Genomic DNA, 24,994 nt, shown 5'->3' on the forward strand with positions numbered 1-24,994 from the left:
TCAGGATTGGAAAGATCTGAGGATGGCACATAGGGCGGTATAGGGAGTTAAATTAATTTCTTTTCTAGATAATGGTTACATACATGACAATGCATGATATCACTGCTTATTAGTTAAATTAGCTCCAGGAAAGTTACATCCACAAATTCTGGCCAGATAAGAATGTGTGTTTTTTTCTTTCCTTTCCCATCATGGAAAGTCAAAAATGATTCAGGTCTATAGTCCCTCAAACACACTTAGCATTTCTTAGGCTCATGCGTAGTCTTCCATCCAATCTAAGTAATGCAGTCATGGTTTGGCAGCATTGTTGAACCATCCTAAAGTATATTGATCATCTTTTTAATCAGGATATTGCTGGAACAACTTGGAAATTGAAAATATGTTTGACGTCATTTAGAAATGCAGGGAGTAAAAAGAGTGAGTTGAATTGCTCCCTAATGGACATTAGTAAAACCTAGTAACCTCTGTCTAGAAGTCAAAAACACTTGAAAAGAAAGCCATCCAAGCGCTTGTCTTAGAGTGCTGTGGGTGCTGCAGGGGAAGGCACCCAATGTTTAGAACCGTTCCGATCTTGATTTCTCTTCCTCTAATATATATATATAATTTAAAATAATACTATGGGTACATTCCTTCATGTTCCACCTTTCTAGTGCTGGACTGAAACTAGTGGTCCATTTCGCAAAGAACATTAAAACAGCCACTGAATATTTAGAATGACATCGGCACTGTTTTCCTAGCACTTTGAAACTCGTTTACAGGGGAGTCCCCAGTTCATTTTTTGACCTGAGTATTGCAGGGGACCTTTCGTGTCAATACGTTCCAAAACTGGCATGTATAGGAAGCAATCCGAAATGCTTGAAAATTATGAAAGGGTACTTAAGATTTCTTGTACTGTTATACTTGCCTTTCATAATTTTTATTTAATTCATTATAGAGAGTTTATATTTAAATCCAAAGGCAGATGAGACACCTGAATTATATTTTGATACTCTTTTGGTTTCCTTAAGTTTGGTGACTTTTGTTTCTTAGAATCTCAGAGGTGGCTTTTGTATTTTTGAATTACTGCATTAATTACTTCATTGATTTATTAAAAGTAAACCTACATGCATTAAGAATTTATAACTTTATTAACTTGCTTTGCTCTTGTTAGTTGCTAACTTCCCCTTTCTCTGTCTCAATTCTCAGATATTGTTTTTTACAATTTGGATATTGCTTAGAGCATTATTTTCAAGCTATGGGTTATAACCCATTAGTGAGCTGCGAAATCAATTTAATGTGCTCTGACCAGCACTTCTGAAAATGAAATAAAATACGGTAGATATAATAGGAACTGAGAAAGTGCATCATATGCAGTAAGGGTGAGTATGTTTCATGAAATTTTGTTGTATATTTTTTTGTATGTGTGTACATGTGTGTTTTGGATCAAAATGTAAAATGTGTTTTTTACTATGAGCTGCAGTTAAAAAAAAAGATTCAAAGCCATTGGCTTATGTTCTTCTTCCAACCACATATATTGGATGTTCTCATAGATGTGGCTATGTTTAAACTCGCCCCTATAACTAGCTTGGGAGTTAATGAAATGTTTACTATTGGCAAAAAGTAAAGAGAAGCAGATTACTACATAGTGAATTTTTTACTATCAGTAACTAGTATATTTAATAAATACCATATTATTAACATCCCTTCTGAATTTGCTAATTGGCAAGTAACATAAACACTGAGTCATCTGTTTATGGATGTTATAACAAAATACTGCCTGAGATCTACCCAAAAGTAGTCATTCTAAAAGAGGCCTGATATGTCCATTCAGATTGGTCTTGAATAAATTGTTTGTGAAGAAACTTGAGGATTTGCTTTTTAATAAATCTCATCAGCAGGAGAGAATTTTAGCACTCTGTTTTTGTAAACTAATTTCCCCCCAATTTTTTTACTGTGGTAAAAACAAATGACATAAAATGTAGCATCTTAACCATTTTTAAGCGTACCTTTATACGTTCACTTGTTATGCAATCATCGCCACCATCCATCTCCAGAATTCTTTTCTTGGTGCAAAACTGAAGCTCTATAGCCATTAACCAGTAACTCCCGATTCCCTTTCCCTCCCTGGGGTTGTCCTCAATGCCAGTGAACCGGGACTCTGGAGTGTGTCACCATCACTAAATAATACTTAACAGGTCCCTGAAAACTAATAATGTTTTTCAGTTTTAAATACTTGAAAAAATTAATATAAGAATAACATATCATGATAGGTAAAAATTATGTAAAATTCAAGTTTCAGTGTCTATAAATAAAGTTTTATTGTAACACATCCACACTTACGTGTTCACACATTACCTATGACTGTTTTCATGCCATGAGGGCAGATTTGAGTGGTTGTGACAGACCATAGGGAGCAGTATCATCACTTTGCACTGCTGCTCAGTGTCCACAAATCACAAGTGACACAGTTATAATAACTTGACCATGTTTTAGTGTCATGCATATTGTCGTAATACAGCACATTATTTTATTTCTTATTACCAGTGCATGGCAATGATGGCAAAACAAGGAAAAAAGGTCAAACTGGACTTAGTGCTTTACAGTTGAGTGAAGAATGGATTATTTTGTTTTAAAATGAGGTGGCAAAGCATTGTGTTTTTTATACAGTGACACTATAGCTTTGCTAAAAGAACATGACATGTCAACATTATCAAATAAGCACTCATTGCAATATTTCCAACGTACAGGACAGCAACGGTCAGAATAATTGAAATTTTAAAATGAACTATCACAGCAGAATTTCTTTGCAAAAATAAAAATGAGGAAAAAATCAAAATAAAACAAAAATATGAAAATGAGTCTGCACCCAAAATAAGTTTCTGAATGGTTCATTTGTTAGCTGAGCAAGGAATGCCATCCCAATAACAACTAGTATGTGACTTATAAGTAATGTTAAGCTGCTTTATACACTTCTCCTGCGGTCAGAAGTTGAAACAAGAAGTGAGATGTTCACCCTGACTCAGATTTGCACTGGATTTCTTTTTAAAAGATGTTTCTTTCGGTTTTAGAGAGAAAGGAGGGGAGAGGGGGAGAGAGAAACATTGATCAGTTGCCTCCCTTACACACCCCGAGTAAGGAACCGAACCAACAACCTGGGCATGGGAATCCAACCTGGACAGCCCTCAACCAACTGAGCCACACCAGCTAGGGCTGCACTGGATTTACTTTTCAAGTTCAAATTATAGTTCCAGCATTGTCTTTCAGACTTCGATGCAAACACAAAGGAAATTTCCATATTTCAGAATATAGGCATACCTTGTTTTATTGCGCTTCATTTAATTGTGCTTCACAGATATTGTGTTTTTATAAACTAAATGTTTGTGGCAACCCTGCATCAAGCAAGTCTATCAGCAGTTTTCCAACAGCATTTGCTCATTTCCTGTCTTTGTGTCACTTTTTGGCAATGAAGGTAGCTGCATGAAACATCAGATTTTCAATGCATGTGAAACGGTCTTATAACTGGAAGATGCCATCTAGTACTTTCATAGCTATAGAAGAGAAGTTGATGCCTGGCTTCAAAGCTTCAAAGGACAGGCTGCCTCTTATTAAGGGCTAATGCAGCTGGTGACTTTAAGTGAAAGCCAATGCTCGTTTACCATTCTGAAAATCCTGGGGCCCTTTAGAATTATACTAACTCTACTCTGCCTGTTCTCTATAAATGGAACAACAAGGCCTGAATGACAGCACATCTGTTTACAACATGGTTTACTGAATATTTTAAGCTCATTGTTTTGACCTGCTGCTCAGAAAAAAAATAAATTCCTTTCCAAATATTACTGCTCATTGATAATGCACCCGGTCACCTAAGAGCTCTGATGGAGCTGTAAATGAGATTAATGTTGTTTTCATGCTCCTTAACACAACATCCATTCTGCAGCCCATGGATCAAGGAGTAATTTTGACTTTCAAGTCTTTTTTTTTTTAATTACAGTTTACATTCAATATTATTTTGTATTAGTTTCAGGTATACAGCATAGTGGTAAGACAATCATATACTCTACAAAGTGTTCGCCCTGATATTTCCAGTACCACCTGGCACCATACATAGTTATTACAATATTATTGAGCATGTTTCTTATGCTGTACTTTACATCCCCATGACTATTGTTTAACTATCAATGTGTACTTCTCAATCCCTTCACCTTTTTTCACCCAGTCTCCCATCAGGTCTTATTGTTTAAAAAATGCATTTCATAAGGCTCCAACTGCCATAGATAGTGATTCCTGTGATGGATCTGGGCAAAGTAAATTGATAATCTTCTGGGAAGGATTTACCATTCTCAATGCCATTAAGAACATTCTTGATTCATGGAAAGAGGTCAGAATATCAACATGACTTTGAAAGGTTCCAGATTTCAGTGGAGGAAGTAACTGCAGACGTGGTGGAAATAGACGTGGAGCCTAAAGATGTGTCTGAATTGCTGCAATCTCATGATAAAACTTTAACGGGTGAGGAGTTGTTTCTTATGGATGAGCTAAGAAAGTGGTTTCTTGAGATGGAATCTACTACTGGTGAAGATGTGAAGACTTGTGAAATGAAAACAGAAATCTAGTTGATAAAGCAGCAGCAGGGTTCATAAGGGATTGACTCCAGTTTTGAAAGAAGTTCTACTGTGGGCAAAATGCTATTAAATAATATCACATGCTACAGAGAAACTGTCTGTGAAAGGAAGAGTCAGTCAATGCAGCAGACTTCCTTGGTGTCTTATTTCAAGAAATTGCCACAGCCACCCCAGCCTTTAGCAACTACCACCCTGATTAGTCAGCAGCCATCAACAGTGAGGATAGATCTTCCGCCAGCAAAAAGATTATGAATTGCTGAAGGCTCAGATGATAGTTAGCTTTTTTTTTTTAGCAATAAAGTATTTTTTAACTAAGGTATGTACATTGTTTTTTGGACACAATACTATTGTACATTTAATATACTACAGTATAGTGTAAACTTAGCTTTATATATGCACTGGGAAACCAAAAAAAATTTGTGTGATTCACTTCATTCTCAATCGCAATATTGTGGCTGTCCAGAACTGAACCCACAGTATTACTGAGGTATGACCTACATTTAACTGTGCAGTTGAGGAGAGTTTCCATTTAACTTTTAATTGGAAGTTTTGCAATGTAATGGCACACTAAAAAGAAAATATCAAAATAATTTAATAAAATTCTGTAACAGTCTACTAAAAGAGGAATATACTTAATTAAAATTATAAGCTCATATTGGGAGGTATGGACTTCCCTGAAGGTGGTTGTACAATATTGTGAATATACTAAAAAACCACTAAATATACACTAGAAAGAGCTAACATGGCGACTTTTATGTTATGTAAATTTTATCTCGATAAGAAAATTATAAGCACATGGATTAATAACAGTATATGGCAGTATCTATCAGTATGAAAGACATTTTCAAAGATGAAATACAGAAAATCTCATTATAGGTCAGCATTAACAAATGAGCATTTGCAATTGACATTGATGGTAGGAAACACTTTGAACCCAATTAAACAAGATGTTATTTTTTTAAATTCCATTCCTGTTCGTAGGCCTGTATTACAAAAAACTTTGTACTAAATTATTATTAGTATATATTCAGTTTTGTAAATAAAAATTTGTTCTTCCTTGCTATGTACCTACATAATATCCTTGATTTTGCCTCTTGGCCTGCAAAGCCTAAAATATTTACTCTCTGACCCTTTACAGAAAGTGTTTGTTGACCTTGCTCTGGGTAGATAGACTAATGAAATTTACTAAAAATGGGAGTGTTCATCTATGGACTGTTCTTAATTGTATATCCCTGATTTAGGATTGCTTATGTAAAAATACCTAGAATCTATGGATTTATAACTTCCTAGAAACAATCGTGTAAGCTAGACTCTGAGGTATAAAATGGAGATGTGTTACAACTTAAACACTCCCCACTGTGCAAGTGACCCCCAAACCTCATTTAGAGGCCTCACCTATTATTCTGGACCACAGAGTACCTATATGGTGTGAGAAGGAAGGACCTGCAAGCCAGTTGGATGTCTTAGACCTCTCCTTACTCTGTGTGTGCCTCTTGGCTGCTTGTATTTTTGAAATTATTAATAAAGCTTGATTCTAGGTAAGATCTCTGATATTTATGAATCAGGTATGACAGTCCAGTCCTATGTGTTAGCTCAAGTACTATTTATGTATTTGAAAACCTAAAGTAAGTTTTCAACGAGTTACAATAAACAATTCTGGCAAGACCATCTTAAATATTATTTTATGCTTGGGGTAGAGAGTAATGAATTTCTCTTAAAATAGGTAAAAGAACCATATTTGCTAATATAATTACTTAGTGTAATTTGGTAAGGAGCATATGTTACCTTCTGCTCAACAGTCCACATATTTCGTGAGGTCCCTTTAAGCTCAGTCCCTTCTGTAGTTAAAGTTTTATTATTTATAATTAAATATCTTTTCATGAAAGCAAACCAATATATGCAAGTGGTAAGGATGCTAAGACCAAATGTGCTGCATCATCTGTACATCATCTGTAGCGAAAGTTAAATTAGATCATTTCAACCCTGTCTGGCCTAAGAACTATCATCTACTTTAGCAGGTTTTGAAAAATGATTATCCCTTAAAATTTTTACAAAATGTATTGTTGTCTTTGAGATATTTTTCCTCACTCTTTATGGCATAATTCTTAAGTTTATACCAAGGAAAACCTTCCATGTCAGAACTTTAGAGTTTTCAGGAAAAACAAACAAAACAAACTTCTGAGTAATTCGTATTGATCTCTCTTGAATATTTTGGTCCCAATGAGATCTGCTATTATTAATGTCTTTTCCCTAAAGATATGTAACTTCAGTCCTCTGAAATACTGTTTGCATAAATTTATAAAGTTTCTACTTTGTTTTTCACCCTACTCGTAAAAATCTTGTAAATACGGAAATTTTTTAAACTATTTTATTTTGTAAGTGACAACTCACTGCATATCACATCATGGAAACATGACACCATCATGATAGTGATGATGAAATTGAAAGACTTTTGAATCAAATGAAAATGTGTACTAAATTGGTCAGTGGGAGAAAGAATGATAGGAAACTTTTAGTAAAGGTAGTTAACTTGAGTGACTAGTGCTGTTATGAAACATAGAGCCGGAAATATGTAATGTATCCTTTTGTTTGTTTTTGTTTTTAAGGAAAAACATTAACTTTGGGACTACATCTGGAATAGCATCATCTACATGGGCATTCCCTCCTGCAGTTTCAGAAAACCTTTGGTAATTAATTGATAAAATGCAGACAATCTTGCAAACAGATGAAGTTACCAATACCCAAGCTCTTAGAAAAGGAAAGAGGAAAAGAACAGAGACAGTGGACTCAGAGAATGCAAATAGTGACATGGACAAAGGACAGGTTGGTGTTCTGTTACCTTGATACAATTTTATTACCTAGCTCCACCACAACTCCATCATTCCTCTCATAGCTTATTAGTACTTTCTTTATTCTGTTCATTTATCCTTCCCTTTAATTTTTTATTCAACCAGGGAATAAAGTGGCATGTTCTCTTTTTAATGTTGAGCAAGTTGAATTAGAAACATACTCAAAGATATTTTACCTGCTTTCATTTAAGAATGGCCAATTATGCCATTGTTCAAACGTCCCTTGGTATCCTGCGAAATTAAAGATCAGCAAACTGTCAGAATATACTTCTTTCTTTCAAAAAATGCTGGAGAAATTGGAATACCTCTTCTTTAACATTTACTGTTTCCTTTTTTTTTTTTTTACTACATTTTGTAGCCCTTCTTCATCACTGGTTTGGTTAGGGTGCCGTCCCTATTTTTATTTATTCACTGATTCCCCTTTAAGCTGAATTCCTTACCCCCATTCTCCTCCTATGCCTTGAACAACCTATCAGTGTGTTTATTCTGTATCTTTTTATTTGTTTGTCTTTATAAGTATTGGCGTACATCTCCCCAATACATGTAACATTTTATGTGCATGTATGCCTATTTAATTTTTAAAATAATATACTATACATTCTCATGGTTTAAAATATTTTTAGTCTTTCAGGGATGGAGTCTAGAGGCATTCAGAATGGTCCAGCGTTTGAGATACTGTCTTAGGCTATATCCTACAATACAACCTCTAACAAAATTAGGCTGTCCTGAACCCCTGGTAAATAGAATTATTTACCTTTATACCATGAAGGTTGGGAAGCACCAAAATACATATGTGGAGTGTGCCCAGGCAAATTGTAAGGAGTTTGTGCTGTGAGACCTAAAGTTCTTACCAGGTTGTCTAAGAAGAAAAAGTACGTCAGCAGTGCCCATGCGGGTCCCATGTGTGCGAAATGTGTCTACGGCAGGATCAAGTGTGCTTGTTTGATTGAAGAGCAGAAAAGCTTTGTGAGAGTGTTGAAGGAGAAAATACTTTGTCTCAATTTGCTGGTGCAGGTTTAGGGGACCCATGGTTCCTTGAGGGGTAAGATAGTGACATGCTCTCGCAGGCTAGTATTGTGATTTCTTTAGCAATTTGTTTTTCTCAAAAACTTAATGGCTTTCCAAACTATTTATTTCACTTTGGATCCATTACAAGTAACTACAGCCAGAGATCTTATTTGGTCAAAAATAAGCATGAAAACTCTTCTCTTTTATTATGGCATCTGTGTTCAGCCTCTTTTTTCTCCAACTTACGGCAGTTACCTAAAGACCAATGAAACAAAAAACTTGCAGGTCACACACTGAATCTGATGCTTCCCACTGGGATGGATCTCAGTGTCTAGCCGGGAACTTATAAAGAGAAGTTCCTGAAAAGAAAACGCCTGAGGTCACAGACTTACCTCCAGCTCTGTAGATGGAGAAGTAATTGGCTTTTTCAAACCTTGCCGATTTAGCATTACTGGACTCAGTCAGTTTAGATTGCGGACTTTATCCTAAATGCAATGGAAGAGAAACCTTTCATCTCTGCACACTGGCCAGCACTCACCAGAAGCCACTGACACACACCAACGTTCTTCTTCCAGACTCAGTAAGCACATGGTCTTACTGAGATATTCCAGCCCGCAGTTTTACCAAGTATGTCACCGAGGTCTAACAAGAGTCAACAGCTTTCCAGAGTGTTCTATTTGTGCTCTTTTTGTCCACAACCTGACCTCTATCGGGTTTGGGGTATCTTGCTTCTAGGTTTCAAAATCTGGATTCGTTCTCTTGTATGTTGCAAAGGCTCTAGCAAAGACTCAAACATAACAGCGGCTTATACAAGATGGACATTTATTTCCCTTTCACGTAACTGCAAGAGCAGTCCAGGGTTAATACGGCAGCTCCACAATGCTGAGGATCCCTCTGATCTGTGGCTCTTCCTTCCTCAACACACAGCCTCTAGCGCTGGGTCTAAGGTGACTGCCACAGCTCCCACCATGGTGGCTTTCTCTCTGCCAACAGAAGAAAAAGGAGATCACAGGCAGAAGCGGGCACGCCCATTCCTTTTAAGGTCACGATGCTTCTACTCACATTTTATTGTGGATCCTTAGTCATATAGCTGCACTGAGCTGCACAGGAACCTGGGAACTGTAATCTTTAGCTGACAGCTACTTGTCCAGCTAAAATCCTGTTACTATAGAAGAATGAGAGAGCAATACCTGGAGATTGTTAGCAGTCTCTGCCCCTGTGCACTTTTCTATTGCGATCTTTTTGTTGTTGGATTTCTTAGTCTATTCTAGTGGGTTTCCTATTCTGTCCTTATTGATTTGCACCAATACCTTATCTATTATAGAAATTAGTCTCTTGTGGTTTTTAGATTTCACAAATATATTCTCTTGACCTGGAATTTGTCTATTAACTTTATGTCTTCCATTGATGATTACCAGGGGATTAGCTTTTGCTTGATTTCATTTATTTCTTGTAGGAACTTGTTAAAAGTGGCAAGAACTAGCCCATACATTCTAAATATTTTAGAATTATAGCAGATCCTCATCCGCTTCATTGATGAGATGCCATAAGAACTTACCTCTTGTTTCTATCAATGAGCCTATGGTAAAATTGGTTTCATTATACATCATTTCACTTAAAGTTGCAGAATCCATTGGCAATGTTAAGTGAGGGCTTACTGTACCCCTCCATAGAACGATGGTCTTAACAGACGTCCTTATGTTTTTTTTTAAACCTTCATTTCTGTTTAATCTAATCCATTATTTTTTTCATTAGGATTTAAATATCTAGAGTCAGTACATTAGCTACTTGCCCACATATGATAATAGTCATTTTCATTACCATTTTATATATATAATATCTGTCACTTGCACAAATATAGGTAATAATGAGTATATACACAGATACATATATTTGCATTTTTATAAAATAAGGAGTGAAGTTAAATGTATACATTACAAATCATACAAAAATGTAATTATATTTTCTATAACTTATCTTCATCTGGCTTCTAATTCTCCATCCCTGCTTGATAAGAAAGGAAAACAAAGAAAAGCTTAAACATCCATTCACAGTGAATGACAAAATTTCTAGTTTTTAAAAGTCCCTTTGGGCCATTAATATAATTTCAGTCCACACCACTGTCTGTGTCCATGGGTTATACATATAAGTTCTTTGATGGGGGAGCTGGGTGTGGGGTAGAGGGGGTCAATGTGGAAAAAAGGGGACACATATGTAATACTTTCAACAATAAAGATAATTTTTCTAAGAAAAAAAGATATATATATATATATATATATATATATATATATATATATATATATAATTTTAGTCATGTCAGGATTTAAGCTTCTATGGATCGCAGATTCTTACCCTCCCCCACTTTCTTTTTTTCCCCTGGGAAGTGATCCAAGTCTTCAGAAGTCTTACATATCATCCCAACATCTAGGGAAGGATAGCTGGCCTTCCTCCAAGCTTCTAACTTTTCTGCCTGGTTCCCAGGTGTTCAGCAGTGTTACTATCGAGGTACAGCCAGGCTTTCCAGGTCCTTTGGGGCTTCTATTAGCACCTGCTACCGAAGTTTGCCATCCTGGCACCCACTGCCATCTTCTATAAGGTTCAGGCACCCGTGACCTCTCTGTCTACATACTAAACTATTTCTGTTTCACCAGCTCCCCCAGCACTTACCTATTTACTGACCAGGACACAGGGACATTTTGGATTCTCTAGCTGCTCTGCATGTGCTCTGGGATGTCTTGATGCTCTCTCCAGTCTTTTTGTCCAGATACCAATTTTGGCCATTTCTAATCTATGGCCCAGAGGGGTGCCTTGTTGCCCTGATGTTATGCTAGACATGGAGCCTCTTTAGGGAGCTTATGATGGACTAAGAAGCAAGGAGCCAGCCCTGCTGCTCTGGAATTGCCCGTTATTTATCTGGATGTTTCTATCATATATTCCTATCCCTATAATCCAGCTTCCTTCTTCCCAAGGGGCAGGTGCAAGAAGATCAAAGACAATTGAATTTGATTTCCTGCCACTCCAGTCCTTGATTCCCAAGGCCCCTCGTCCTCCTGGCACCAGAATGTCTTATCCCTTCCTGTGCAGCAGGAACTTTATGTCATGCCTTTGTCTCTTCTACTATAAAGCATATTTAAAAAAAACGTTATACTCCCAACCTTCTAGATTTGGATCTTTTTCAATTCCACTCTATGCTCCACTTTTCCAGGTTTGGATATATATGTATATATATGACAGCTTGGTAATTTGAGAAAGTTCTTTTCTGTCTCAACACAGAACACAGCTTGGGTTTTACAACTCAAGTGCACATGTGTTCAGACTGTTGTCTTGCAATTGACCTTAAGAACAATTTTAAAACTAAAAGGTAAACACAAATGCTTTGTTCCTAGGTGAATCTTTTCTCTCCTTTTTCTGATGAAGTAAACCCCCAGATTGTCCCATGGCAACAGAGAGACTGTGAATGAGAGGTAGGGTAGAAATGGAGAGTGGGGACGAATTGCGAAGATTGGAATGGTGGTCTTGACAATTCTGCCCTGTTACACTCTTTTTCTACTTGTATTTCTCACTGAAGGTAGGCAGAAAGCCAGAATCATGATTTCTGATTTTCAAGAGGTATATGCATGGAATTCTGATGTTCTTCCCTTCTTCTGACTTCCCCTGGACAGTGGAAGGCAAGGCTGAGGCTAGATCATTGGTTAGAGCCCAGCGCCTCTCGGCCACGAAGTGCCTGGGAGAACAGGAATGTGTAGGTCCCTTCAGCGTGGAGAGCATGGGCTAAACCGTTAAAGTCACTTGGAAGCTTCTTTTCTTGTACCCGCCTTGTATTTCAGAGAGACCCATATTCGGGAAATGCCCTTCTGCCCGGTGAGAGCTCCAGTGAAGATGAAGAGCCTTTAGAAGAATTGTCGAAGGAGGAACTGTGCATGAAAATAAAAAGCCTGAAACAAAAACTGACCAACACCCGCAAGGAAAACAGTCGACTTCGACAGTCTTTGGTCATGCTTCAAGGTAAACTTTGAGAAAATTGGCACCTTTAGATGAAAGGGAAGATACGTTATGAGTGGAAAGTGTTGCACATCAGCGGTTGAGAATGAAAAAGGAAAGACCTTAGAGAAAAAAATAAAAAATCACATTTTAAGAAAATTTATGATTCATTATTTCATATGGAAGCACCATATTGAAGCTGCTAGTTTGTTGCTTAGGAAGTTTTAAATTATCCCTACAAAATACCAAATATCGTGTTCATTTAACAATGTTCAATGGACATTTATTGAACACTTAATATAGACGCCACTCGCCGGTAGGTCCTGGAGAGAAAAGATTAGTAAAACAAAACAAATGTGTTAAAGCATTGCTTATCTCAATCCCCTTTGCTAAGGAAAACACTAGAAAATGGAGCCTGTTCTAATCCATTATAGAACAACTATAATTAAAAAGTCCATGTATTAAATGTTAGTGTTGGAGCTGGGAGGAGTGGTTGGGGAAAATAATCACATGCATTGTGATAAAGGAGAAAGATCAGCATAAGCAAATTAAAAACCACTTGGCATAATGCTTTTGTAAGATCTTCTAATGTGTTTAAGTGTTTATTTTTCAAAAATTATATTTTCCATTTGTGGTTAAGCACCACGCACTACTTTATACAGCTGGATATTTGGCAGTTATATCCTATGATGGGCAGCACTCTGTTGTAAACAGTAAACACACAGAACATTTTGAAATAAAGCAGCTGTGTACAGAATGAGTACACATGACAGAGAAAAGAAAGGGGGGATGAACTTGAAAGGTACAGCAGTCATCCAGACTAACTTGATGGCAGCCTAGCCTAGGGTGCTGATGCTGGAAATAAACTGGACAGTTCTGCAGTATTTTTCGAGTCAGAAATAGTGAGATAGATAGAACCATGGTGGTGACAGGTTGACAGAGTAATGGCTCACGTGCTTTCCTCATAGTATTTATTAAATTAAGTTCTTACCAAAAAAAGTACTAATATTCCGTAGTCTAATAGATAATTCATAGAAGTTCAAATAATCACAAACAAATATATATTTAACTTCATAATAATCAAATAATTGCAATTTAAATTGAACTAAAATTTTAGCCTATCAAAATAGTGAAGATTATTGTTAGTGGTTAATGCTGTTATTGATGGTGCAGTGAAATGGCCATCTTCTTGCATAGCTAGTGGGAGCTTAAGTTGGAAGAACCTTTCTGAAAAGCAATCCAGCAATAGTAATTGAGGCTATGCAGTTCATCTGTGTTTTCAAATGGTCACAAATGTCCAAAAATTTTCCTCTATATATTGATTGATTTATTTGAGAGAGAGAGAAAGGGAGAGAGAGAAAAACATCAATTTGTTGTTCCACTTATTTATGCATTCATTGGTTGCTTCTTGTATGTGCCCTAACCAGAGCTCGAACCCACAACCTTGGCATATCGGAACAACACTCTAACCAACTGAGCTGCCCTGCCAGGACCTCCAATATATTTATTGAAAAAAAAAAAATCCATGTTAAAAAAAAATCCATTTATAAATGGACCTGTGCAGTTCAAACTCACAAGTTCAAGGGTCAACTTTAGTTTATAGCATGAATTTGGCAGAGTCTGAATTTGAATCTTGTTTCTTCTTTTCACTAATTGGGTTGACCCTGGATGGGTTATTTAACCTCTGATTCACTGCTTAATTGTCCCCATCTATAAATTAAGGATATGATAATACCTATTTTATAGAGTTGCAATGAGGATTAATTGAATTAGCATGAATAAACTTCCCAGAATAATGCCTGGAACAAAGTAAAAGCTAGGTCAATGTTTAATATTATTAAAGGCTCAATAAGTAATTTCTGATTGAATAAGTCTGGCAAAGGAGAGGTGCTTAGTAAATATTAATTGAAAGAATATCAAGTAAGATTTTCTTCTGTAGTAGATTTTTCTCTTTTTGTATCAATATAGTACCAGGTGTATTGATTTTGGCATGTCATGAATATGCCTGATTTTCAGCTCTCAAATCTTATATTATTCTACAGATTATAGCTCAATAATATGCTTAAGAAAAGTACAAAAAATTTTCAGTCTTTGTGCCCCTCAACCATGAAGTGAGGAGTTGAATTAGATAGGGTTCAAGGTGACTTCCAACTCCAACAAAATGTTATTTGTCCTTAGGAAACAAACTAAATATAACAACAGAGAAGACCATTTAACATGGAGACATGAAAACTTTGAATGTGTAAGTTTCCATTGAAAAAAAGAATAAAGTGAGCATTCGGTTAACTACCAAAATTCATCTTTGTGAAAACATAGATTTGACTTGTGGCAATGAATTTTTATTAGTTTGTTGGAGTTTGACTCCATGGCAAACCATACACAAAGGTCATGGAAAATTTATTTTAATCTATGAAAAATGGTTTATTTTAGGTTTATTTTATCTTGTCACTTAAGCTGGCTTAATGTGAGTATCTGGAAGGTGATTGGTAGTAGACTCACTAATGTCTCCAAACAAGAGATTAAACACTTTCAAATAATATTATTAACAGTTAGAAAAAAGAACCAACTTGTTAAAACATTCACTTTAGTTAAGTGTGATGCATAAACATTTAAATGCCATCACCAAATGTTTTTAAATTGATTTTTTATTACTAAGCAATTATTAAATTACTTAATAATAAAAAGTAAATATGCCCCAACCACATTTCTTACCATGTTTATTTTCCAAAGGTAGCAAATGTTAACAATTTGTTCTACATATTTTTATGCATATGAACACAATAGGAAATGTATATATGGCCCTGTTATTAAAAAGTATTTGTAAGGTGTTACTTTTTCTTGCCATTTTAGTGTTACCACAAGCAGTTACCCAGTTTGAAGAATTGGTTGGTATGGCGGAGGCTGTGCTTAAGGGTAGAGGAACCATGTTTACATCTGCATCCACCCTCTGGAGAGCAACAAACAACAACTCACCAGATTCATTTGCCTCCATGTGCAGTAATTCTAACTCTAATTCTAATTCCAGTTCACCAATTTCCTTGAGAGCTGAAGAAGAGCATCACAGTGAGGAGAAGCAGGTCAGTTGGAATACCCACCCTATTTTTCTCTGGGATACAGTTAAATACAACAATTAAAATAGCGCAAAGTGACCATTGTTTTGTCAACTACCTTTAAGTAACTTTAGGTCACAACCATAACATTCCAATTGCATAAAACAATTTTTTACAATAAGTCTAATATTTGTGAAGCAAATATCCAGTTTAGAAAACTAAAGTCAAATTGTGGACAGTGATGAAGTTTAAAAACTAGAAAATTCTTACTACAGAGACAGAAGGATAACTGTGCTTTAAGGGTTATGAGATTATCTCACTGAGAGAAGGTAAATATCATCCTCTGCATGCTGTCTGGACACAGTTCTTTTTCTACTTTCTCAGTTTCTCTTAAGAAACAGAAGCTAGCCCAAGCCAGTTTGACTCAGTGGTTAGAGCCTTGGCCTGTGGACCGAAGGGTCCTGGGTTCAATTCTGGCCAAGGGCAGGCATGTACCTCGGTTGCAGGCTGTACCCCGGTTGGGGCATGTGCCGGAGGCAACTAATCAATGTCTCTCTCACATTGATCTTTCTCTCTCTCTCCCCCTTCCACTCTCTCTAAAGAGCAATGGAAAAAATACCCTCAGGTAAGGATTTAAAAAAAAAAAGAAAGAAACAGAAGCTAAAAAAACAAGACCTTTGTTTGAATCAGGTATCATTGTTGGAAAATAGGCCTTCAAGAGCAATAATTAAATACTAAAACTCTAACATTCCAAGTATTTGAATCTTAGTGTATTAATTTCCTTTTGCTATATGGCAGACGGCCACAGAATTAGTAATTTATAATAACAGATTGCCTGGCCAGGTGTGGCTCAGTGGTTGAGCATCGACCTAAGATCCAGGAGATCGAGGTTCAGTTCCCGGCCTGGGCACATGCCCGGGTTGCGGGCTCGATCTCCAGTCGGGTTCGTGCAGGAGGCAGCCGATCAATGACAACTCTCTTATCACTGATGTTTCTCTCTCTCTCCCTCTCCTTTCCTCTCTCTGAAATCAATAAAGATATATACATATATATATATATGTATATATATAAATGTTTAAAAAATAATAATAGATTTATTATCTGAGAGTTCTGTAGGTCAGAAGCGTGGTAACATCAAGCTGTTGCAGGCGCACTCCTTTCTGGAGGCCCTATGGAAGACTCTGTTTCCTGCTCATTTGGGTTGTTGCAGAATTCAGTTTTTCGGTGGTTGTAGAACTGAGTTCCAATTTTTTTGATGACTGTAAACTGAAGGCCATTCCTGCTTCTAGAGGCAACCACATTCCCTGGTTTGAGGCCCACTTCCACCATCCCCAAAGCCAGCCATGGCGAGCAAAGTCCCTCTCACTCTTTGTATCTCTCCTCCTTCATGTCTCATTTTCTGACCCATTCTTCTGCCTCCCTCTTCTGCATTTAAGGGCCCTGTAATTAGATGAGGGCACCAGCAGAATCCAGGATAATCTTCCAATCTCAAGGTACTTAAATTTCATCACACCTGCAGAGTTGTTTTCCCATCTTCAGTGGGCCAGTATTTTGCCTCCCACACTTAGTTAAGTATTGAGGAGAGGACTGATTTTTAAAGCACCAAATCCAGATTCCATAACAAGAATTTGTATAGACTCTGGGCCAAATACCTCATAAATATTGGGAAGTATCTCAAAGATAACATTTAACTCTAACCCCTGAAGTATAATTTATATACTAAAAATATAATACATCAACTTAAAGAATGTTGATCTTGTTTTCTGGTATGCCTTAATTAGTAGTATATTCCTCCAGGTATTACTTTCCTTTTTCTTCTTCCCATTTCATTTATTATTTTTTATTTTTCAGTTCAAGATTGAAAAATGGCAGATTGCCCGTTGTAACAAGAGCAAGCCTCAGAAGTTTATTAATGATTTAATGCAAGTACTTTACACAAATGAATACATGGCCACACACAGCCTGACCGGTGCAAAATCCTCTACTTCAAGGGAGAAAGCTGTAAAGCCAGCTATGAATCAGAACGAAGTTCAAGAAATCATAGGTGATCATGACTGCATTACATTGTCATGTGATTTTGAAATTATTTTACCCCTCAAAGTTAAGTTATTCTTTTATGATTTTTTTATTCAAATTTATCTTTCTATGAAATAAAAACCCGAGGATAGCATAAACCCTATTAAATATGGGCAATTTTATAGAACAACTTTACATTAAAAGTAGATGTTAAACTAAAACTAAATTTTATATCACTAACAAGTTCATAAAATTCATAGCTTTAGAAAGGTAAATTTTCAAAATCCTTTTAACCAAAATTCCAGTAACAGTTTATATCTTATTTCTTTTTCTTATCTTTGGTCTATCCTTTATCTCTTATTCTAGAAAGAGAGAAGTGAATTTGACTATCTTATTTATGGTTTTTAAGTTAACAAATCTCCTTAAATATAATAATCTAGATGGTCAAATAATTTTTTTTTGCAAATAATCCAACAAATTAAGGGAATCACTGAATCCCAGCTTTCTATTTTTTTAATAGTATATAATTTCTTACTTGGAAAAGTGCCAGTCAGACTCTAGCTGTTCCAACTGAAGTTAGGATGGATAAAATTAACTTCTTAACATTTTGGAGCAAGGAGACAGAGTTCAGAGCAAGGAGCAAGGTTGAAAGTTGAGTGGTACCATGGGAAGACACATATGTATGTCCTCGCTTTATAACATAGACCTTCGTTATCTCTTACTTTGCTTTGTAAAACCTGTCTATATATTCATCTACTTAAATATCTCCGGGTGTTTGGGCTGCTTTTTCAAAACGAAGACAAAATTGTAATGTGGGTTGCTGAGATTTTACCTCAGTTCCTATCTTAAGATGCAAAGGCCTCACAAAGTGGTGTTGTGTGTTGCTGTTGTTTTTGACAGGAGTCACAAAACAGTTATTTCCCAACACTGATGATGTCTCGGTCAGAAGGATGATAGGGCAAAAGCTGAACAACTGTACCAAGAAGCCAAACTTAGGCAAAAATATGAACTCTCAGGATATTAAGTAGATCTTTTCGGTAAGTATTTTAAATCTTCACTATCTCTTTAATGTGGCAAGAAGATGTAATACATCTATTCCTGGAAAAGCGTTTTTCAAACACTCTTCTGGAGAAACCAGTGGCCTGTGAAATGCTGGCATTTCTGGGGGTGAAGGTGGGCACAGGGAAGGGAATTTAAATTTGGGAAATGATGATTTCGGTTACACCGATTTTTCTTTCCTAGAACCTCCCAGACGTTTTGATACCCTTTAGTATTCCCAAGCACACCAGAAACCCCCAAGAAGGGGATATAGTATGTAGTATTTTCCAAATGTGTTTTACTGAGGAACGTTTTTCTTCTTCACAGGACACGTGTTAAGTTGTGGGTAGCTAGGGGTAGGAAGGAGCCAAAGGAGGAACGTGTGGCAATTTAGGAAGTGTTTCTCTAGAACAGAAGGGATTCATACCTTTGGGAAAAATCTGTGGAGCATCAATGCTATTGAATTTACAGCTCTAACCCAGGGATTTGACCTGTGTACAAATTCCTGGCTGGAAGTATTGAGGGGTTTCCTCCCCCACTCCCCATTCTGCTTTCCATTGTCTTTAAATCTTTAAATCGGTTGTTATCATTTGTTTGATGAGGATTGTTACCAAGATGTTTATACTATAGGAAGGAAAAGAATTATTTGTTTTCAGTGAGAGCTGAGGGAGATACGCTTTAGAGGCAGGCCCTGCCCTAGGCAAAACTGCCAAATGGAATTTTGAGTTTGTTTAGCAGCCCCAAGTCCTGGCTGTTTCTCTCGTGTTCACCCTTCCTCTCCATTATTTTGATGGAAAATATGTAAAAAAATATGAATTATTGTGTTATTAATGTTTTAATTGATAAATGGAAGTATATGGTAAACACTGAGGGCAGGCTTTTCATCCATTTAACTTCCACCTTGCCTGTTCTCCACCTGACTCTACCACCTCCGAGACCATTTCATTTGTCTTTTTCTTCTGGCCGTGTTTTAAATGGGATATGGAACTGCGTGGATTGCACTAATTCAACCAGCCCCCCTCCTCTCATTGCTGCCTACCAGCCCACCCTCTTGAGGGTCCCTTACTATTTTGCTATACAAGTCAGGCTACTGATGAGGGTCTACAATAGTCTCTCTTCCTTAAAAACATACACACAAAACTACTTATAACAACTGCAGGGGGATTCTGCAGTTATAAGTAGCAGAGGGATATAGACCAACTTGAAGATTTATAAAAGATAAAGACATTTAATCCCTAAGTGATGAAAAATTTCAGTGGGCTGTGAATTTCACAACTTCTCAGTTAGTAAGTAATTATTTAAATGAGCCCTTAGAAGTTCTCATTTTGACATGGGCTACCTTATTAACTTATTAATGGCCAAGTTCCCTCTCTGACTGCCATGCAACCAGACACACAAGCCATAGAGCTATCTTTTGTAGCACAGTATCGTATTTCAGAGCTCTTCGAAGCATTCTAATATTCTAACTTCTGCCTTTTTAATATCTCAGACTGCCAAAGGTAAGCACAAAATTCTTTTCTGACAAGATCAGTCAGCAGAGAGTTAAAGAAATTAAAGTTAAAAGGTTTTTATATCAGTTTTGCTTGTACTTGCCAGTAGTAGTGTTATTAAATAACCTGGCTATGGCCTCAATTAAAAATTTAAAAACAAACACATCTTTTGCTATTAACACAGTAAGTTCTTGTGCCTTCTGAGCCTGAGCTTTGCTTTGTTGCCAAGTTGCTTAGAATAGAAATGGATGTATTTTGCATCAGGAGTAGAGATGAGCAAGGTGTCAGAAGTGAATGTGGTCTGAATGGGTAAAAGTTTTTTTTAATTGATAGATATCTCTCATTTGAAGTATAGCTAAATCAAAATTATTTCAAAAGGACTGAGAAAATATGCTGGGAAGGACAGACAGCATATTTAGCCACGCTTGATGAATTAGTCAGATATAGCACCATCTAGTGGTTATTTGACTAACAGGAACCCAAAAGGTGACTACTACATTTACTTAGGCAAAACATGCCCCTTGCTTGGCCTCTGTCCCCCAAAAGTGTTATTTGGAAAAATCATTTCCTTGCATTACTATTAGCAGTCAACATGTTGCAAAATCATATAGACTTATATGAACTCCTATTCATTCAAGAAGCCAGCCTAGCAACCCCCAACGACGGGCCCTGTGGCTGACTGTGCTCTCCACCTAGTACTGAGCTCAAGGTCCCACTGATGGCTTGGGTTTGAAAGGAAAACCATTTCTCAGCTGAGACTCATTTCTTTGAGGATTAATGCTAAATTCCATCTTTCCCCCCTTTTCATCTATTCTCTCTCATTCCTGTGACAGCTGTTAGGCCAAAGTGAGAGGCAACCAGTATTTATTTGAGATCCAAAAGACTAGCTATTAGGAAAGCACTGATTAGGGCAGAAACCCAACTAGTGTTCCAACTAGGAGGGAAGACAAAGGGTGTTGTTGAGAAAGGGAAGGGGAACAATTACATCGAAAGAAGGAAGGAGCCTGGCCGGGCGTGGCTCAGCGGTTGAACTTCAACCTAGAATCCAGGAGATTGAGGTTCGATTCCCGGTCAGGGCACATGCCCGGGTTGCGGGCCCGATCTCCAATCAGGGGCATGCAGGAGGCAACCCATCAATGACTCTCTCATCATTAATGTTTCTGCCTCTCCCTCTCCCTTCCTCTCTCTGAATCAATAAAGATATATATTTAAAAAAAAAAAAAAAGGAAGGAATTTCTTTTGTGCAGAGAAGCTAATACAGTGATGTCAATTCTAAAGAATGTTTTTAATTTTCAGTCTGGCAGTTACAATACGTGCTTTCTTATTATCTTTGCAAACAGTTGTTTGGGATACAACCTTTGGGTCCAGTCCAAAGGTTATTTTGCCCAGTTTTGACATTCGAAGGGGTCGAAAAATAAGACATGCGAAGGCAGTTCCTCTAGAATGGCACCTCTGACTCCATTTTAAAGTGGCTCCGTTTATATTATTTTTCACTGCTCTCAAGTTGCCTGAAGCTTGCAAATTGCCAAGAGCTTGATGTTGCCAATCTTTCTGGCCTTTCTCCAGTTTTTGCTTCTCTCTTGTAGGAGCTGAAGAAAATTTTATTTATAAGAATAAAAGACTATTAGAATCCCGCCGCCATAACATTCCACTAAGTGGTCAAACAGCCTCCTCCAGAAATTTCCAAAGCTGCCTCAGTATATATAATCTCTACCGTACTATTACATACGCGTATATTATAAGCTAAAGATCATTTAATGCAGCAGTGCTGAAATGGGGTGGAGGAGATTTTGTCCCCTACCCCTCAACAGGAGGTTATTTGAAAATGTCTGGAGACATTTTTGGTTGTTACAACTGGGGAATACTGCTGACATCTAGTGGACAGAAGACTGGGATGCTGCTAAACTTCCTTCAGTGTATAGGACCACAAAGAATTGCCCAGCCCAAAATATCAACTGTGCCAAGGTTGAAAAATCCTAGTCTAAATGTTTTCCTTATTTTAGAGATAATGAAACTAAAGCCTAAAGAGGTTAAGTGAACTGACAAGGTCATACAGTTAGTAACTATTAGAGAACCAACACTAGCATATAGTTTTCCGTATTTCTTTTGGGAGTGGAGGGGAGCTTTACCCCCAAAAAAACAACTTTATAAAATTCAGGGGGCAAATAAATTATAGAAAACACATACAACATAAAAATGGCCATGTTTTCAAAGCTGCAACCTCGATAAATGTCTGGCTGTAGACACAGCGTGGAGCTTATCAGTCCCAAATCCCCTCATCGGTGCTAGAAGAACCGGTTCAGTGGAAGTTCAATTGAGTCAGACTTGGTTTCCTGATTCTTAAGAGCTGACCAGATAACCAGGTGTGGCTTAGTCTCAGGCAAACACAAAATGACCCTTCTCAAATCATGAAGGTTCTGTGCTTTATTTAGTACTGAAGAAGGTTGCTTTGTACTCTCTATCCTGACCTATCCTTGAAGTATTCTGGGTTCTGGAATTTGTAAGATTCATCTAGTTCTTCTGGCTGCTGGTGGCCAAAGTCAGACTGTGGTACCAGCGCACAGCTCCTCCTGGTCTGTGGACAGAAGCAGCGGCTTCTCTCACAGGAATAGGACAGGCTGAGAAGTCCACCACAAGGGCCTCCTGAGTGGCCAGAGACCCTGTGGAGTAGACGCTGGGCCATGGGGTAGAGGGCCTGGCAGGCAAATGTGCCACTTTGGGGCAGATGCAATGCGGGTCAAGGCCTGTCCACGAGGAACAAGTCAAAGAGGAAGAACATTCAGAGAGGCTCCCCACGGGGAGGCAGCACCAGCAGCCAGCCCTGGCGTAGGAACCAGCAAGCCCAGGTAAGCCCCTTTGCCTGGCGTCCGCCGAGCAGAGCCTGGACACACGGGAGGAGGAGCTGCTCATTCCTCTGTTTCTGCCCAATGGTGTGGATTCTCTGGGCGATCTCACTTTTCAGCTGAGCAGCCTGTTTTGTGCTGTTGGTGCTCAGGGTTGTTGGAACTTGGGTTTTCTGCCAAAGCAACAGTAAGATTCTCATACTGCTCGAGCATCTGAGAGCCAGAAGAAGCAGGTCCTGGAGCTGAAGGCCTCCAAACCCAGGGCAGCCTTCCTGAAGCTGCATGAACCTCCAGGAATGTTTGCTTTTCTTTAGTTGCTCCTGCAGGATGGTCCAGGACTTCTCTGAATTGGCAGCAAATTGGGTGTAGAGCACCAACCAGGTCGGGGCAGAAGCCCTCCAGTCCCTGTCCGCAGTGCCCTCTTCTAGGTAGGGAAGCAGCTCTTGGCTGGTTCATAAATAAGCTCCCAGAACCCAAACATGGCCTGGCATTTTGGTCACAGGGTGCCCTTGGCTCTCAGAATCCCCATGAAGTATGTGGCCACAAGCCCCAGCTGTTCCTGGTAGCGCTGCTAGGTCTCCAGCAGCTCTCCGGCAGTGCAGGAGCATTTCTGCTCCCAGTGGCCAAGCTGCTCTTGCATCAGTTACTGAGCAGTGGGGCTCAGACTCTCCATGCTTAGCTAAAGGTAGTTCTTTGCATTTCTTATGCATTAGTCATGGCTCCCTCAGAGAAACAGAAATTTATTTTAAGGAATGGCACACACATTGTGGGAACCGGAAAGTCTGAAATCTGCAGGGCTGGGTGGAAACCCAGGGAGGAGTTGATGTTGTGGTATTGAGTTCAAGTGTAGTCTGGAGACAGAATTGCTCCTTCCTTCCTTAGAGGACCTCAGGTTTTTTCCTTAAGGCCTTCAACTGATTGGGTGACACCCACTCACATTATGAAGGGTAATCTGCTTTACTGAAAATTTACTGATTTAAATGTTAATCTCTTCCTAAAAAATACCTTCACAGCAACATCTAGACTGATATTTGGAAAAACAACTGTGCCACAGCCTAGCCAAGTTGACACATAAAATTAAATGTTTTAGGGCCAGAAAGTCTGGTTGTAAAGTTTGCTCCATCTCTTAATAAATGTGCAGCCTTTGAAAAGTTACTAGACCTCTCTAAATTTACCTAGCTCAGGGATAGGTTCAGGATTCGTGGAACCCGAAGCTTAGAGAATTTGGAAAAATCTCAGAGAAGAAATGCAAAAATTATGAATACACAATCAGTTACAACTGTATATGTTATTTTCGAATAACTAAATCATGAAAACTACATGATAGTTAAAAGTTAACAAATTTCAAAAACATCCCATCATGTAGAAGAAATTACATAATATTGTTATGAAGATCCCTGTAATACCTTTATCTTTCGTTTTTGGGGTCGCATACATGATGGTTGCCTCTTCATTTGACAACAATTTTATAATAGCCTTTTCTATAGAAAGAATAGAAAAATTAAGACTATCCTCTAGCATTACAGAGGTTTAAGTTCTTACCTCTTTATTAGCAATGTAATTTTTAGAATTGTCAAACTTGAGAAGCCTCTATTGAGTTTCTTTGATAACTGAGCTATAAGATTTCAAGGCATTTCAAGATTCCTATGAAGTGGCTGCCCTTAAATATTCTTTGAATGAACTACAGTCATAGCATTCCTAGGAGACTATGCAAACTGGAATGATCAGCAATAACGTAACTATACATGTAAGAGATTGCAAAGCAAAAAAGTATATCTGTCAGTCCTTAACAAAATCTCAGAAATGCCCACTGACACTCCATGGTTATAATTAGAGAACAAAATATGAATGAGGGGCAGTTGAAATGGAGAGAGACGTGGTCTTAACTGATTATGGTTGAAATACCTAATTTTGGCAAATTTAATATAAACATGTGAGCATATTACTAGGGCCCCATTTTTGGAAGATACCTATGTAGGTAAGTGTTATTAGCTTCACAGTAATTCCTCCTCTGACCAAGCTCATTTGGTTTACCTCTTTGAAAGAGGTAAAGCAGATTTGAGATATTGCCTGATATTTATATAATCAATATGCTACTGAAGAATGACAAACAGAATT

General features: G+C 37.7%; 1 protein-coding gene and 1 pseudogene across 10 annotated transcripts in view; one reads left to right on the top strand and one right to left on the bottom strand.

Moving 5' to 3' along the window:
- Window positions 1-24,994, top strand: part of BEND6 (BEN domain containing 6) — a 38,544-nt gene that overhangs the window by 11,970 nt on the left and 1,580 nt on the right. For 3 of the 9 annotated variants that reach the window (XM_081141262.1, XM_081141261.1, XM_081141264.1), the window contains 6 exons: window positions 1,186-1,358; window positions 7,208-7,424; window positions 12,286-12,463; window positions 15,290-15,516; window positions 17,341-17,533; window positions 18,406-18,542. In XM_081141262.1, coding sequence (XP_080997388.1) covers window positions 7,305-7,424; window positions 12,286-12,463; window positions 15,290-15,516; window positions 17,341-17,533; window positions 18,406-18,533 — 846 coding nt within the window. In that variant the 5' untranslated portion in view covers window positions 1,186-1,358; window positions 7,208-7,304 and the 3' untranslated portion in view covers window positions 18,534-18,542. Of the gene's footprint in view, window positions 1-1,185; window positions 1,359-4,195; window positions 4,489-7,207; window positions 7,425-12,285; window positions 12,464-14,617; window positions 14,682-15,289; window positions 15,517-17,340; window positions 17,534-18,405; window positions 18,543-24,994 lie in introns of those variants that run through there. The other 6 variants (XM_081141265.1, XM_081141263.1, XR_013999089.1 and 3 more) reach the window with 4 other exon arrangements.
- Window positions 22,545-23,516, bottom strand: LOC308558708 (rho guanine nucleotide exchange factor 39 pseudogene; annotated as a pseudogene). The gene has a single exon. The product of its transcript is annotated as a rho guanine nucleotide exchange factor 39 pseudogene (transcript).

This window comes from Miniopterus schreibersii, assembly GCF_964146895.1.
Source record: "Miniopterus schreibersii genome assembly, chromosome: 6".
NCBI classification, from domain to species: Eukaryota; Metazoa; Chordata; class Mammalia; order Chiroptera; family Miniopteridae; genus Miniopterus; species Miniopterus schreibersii.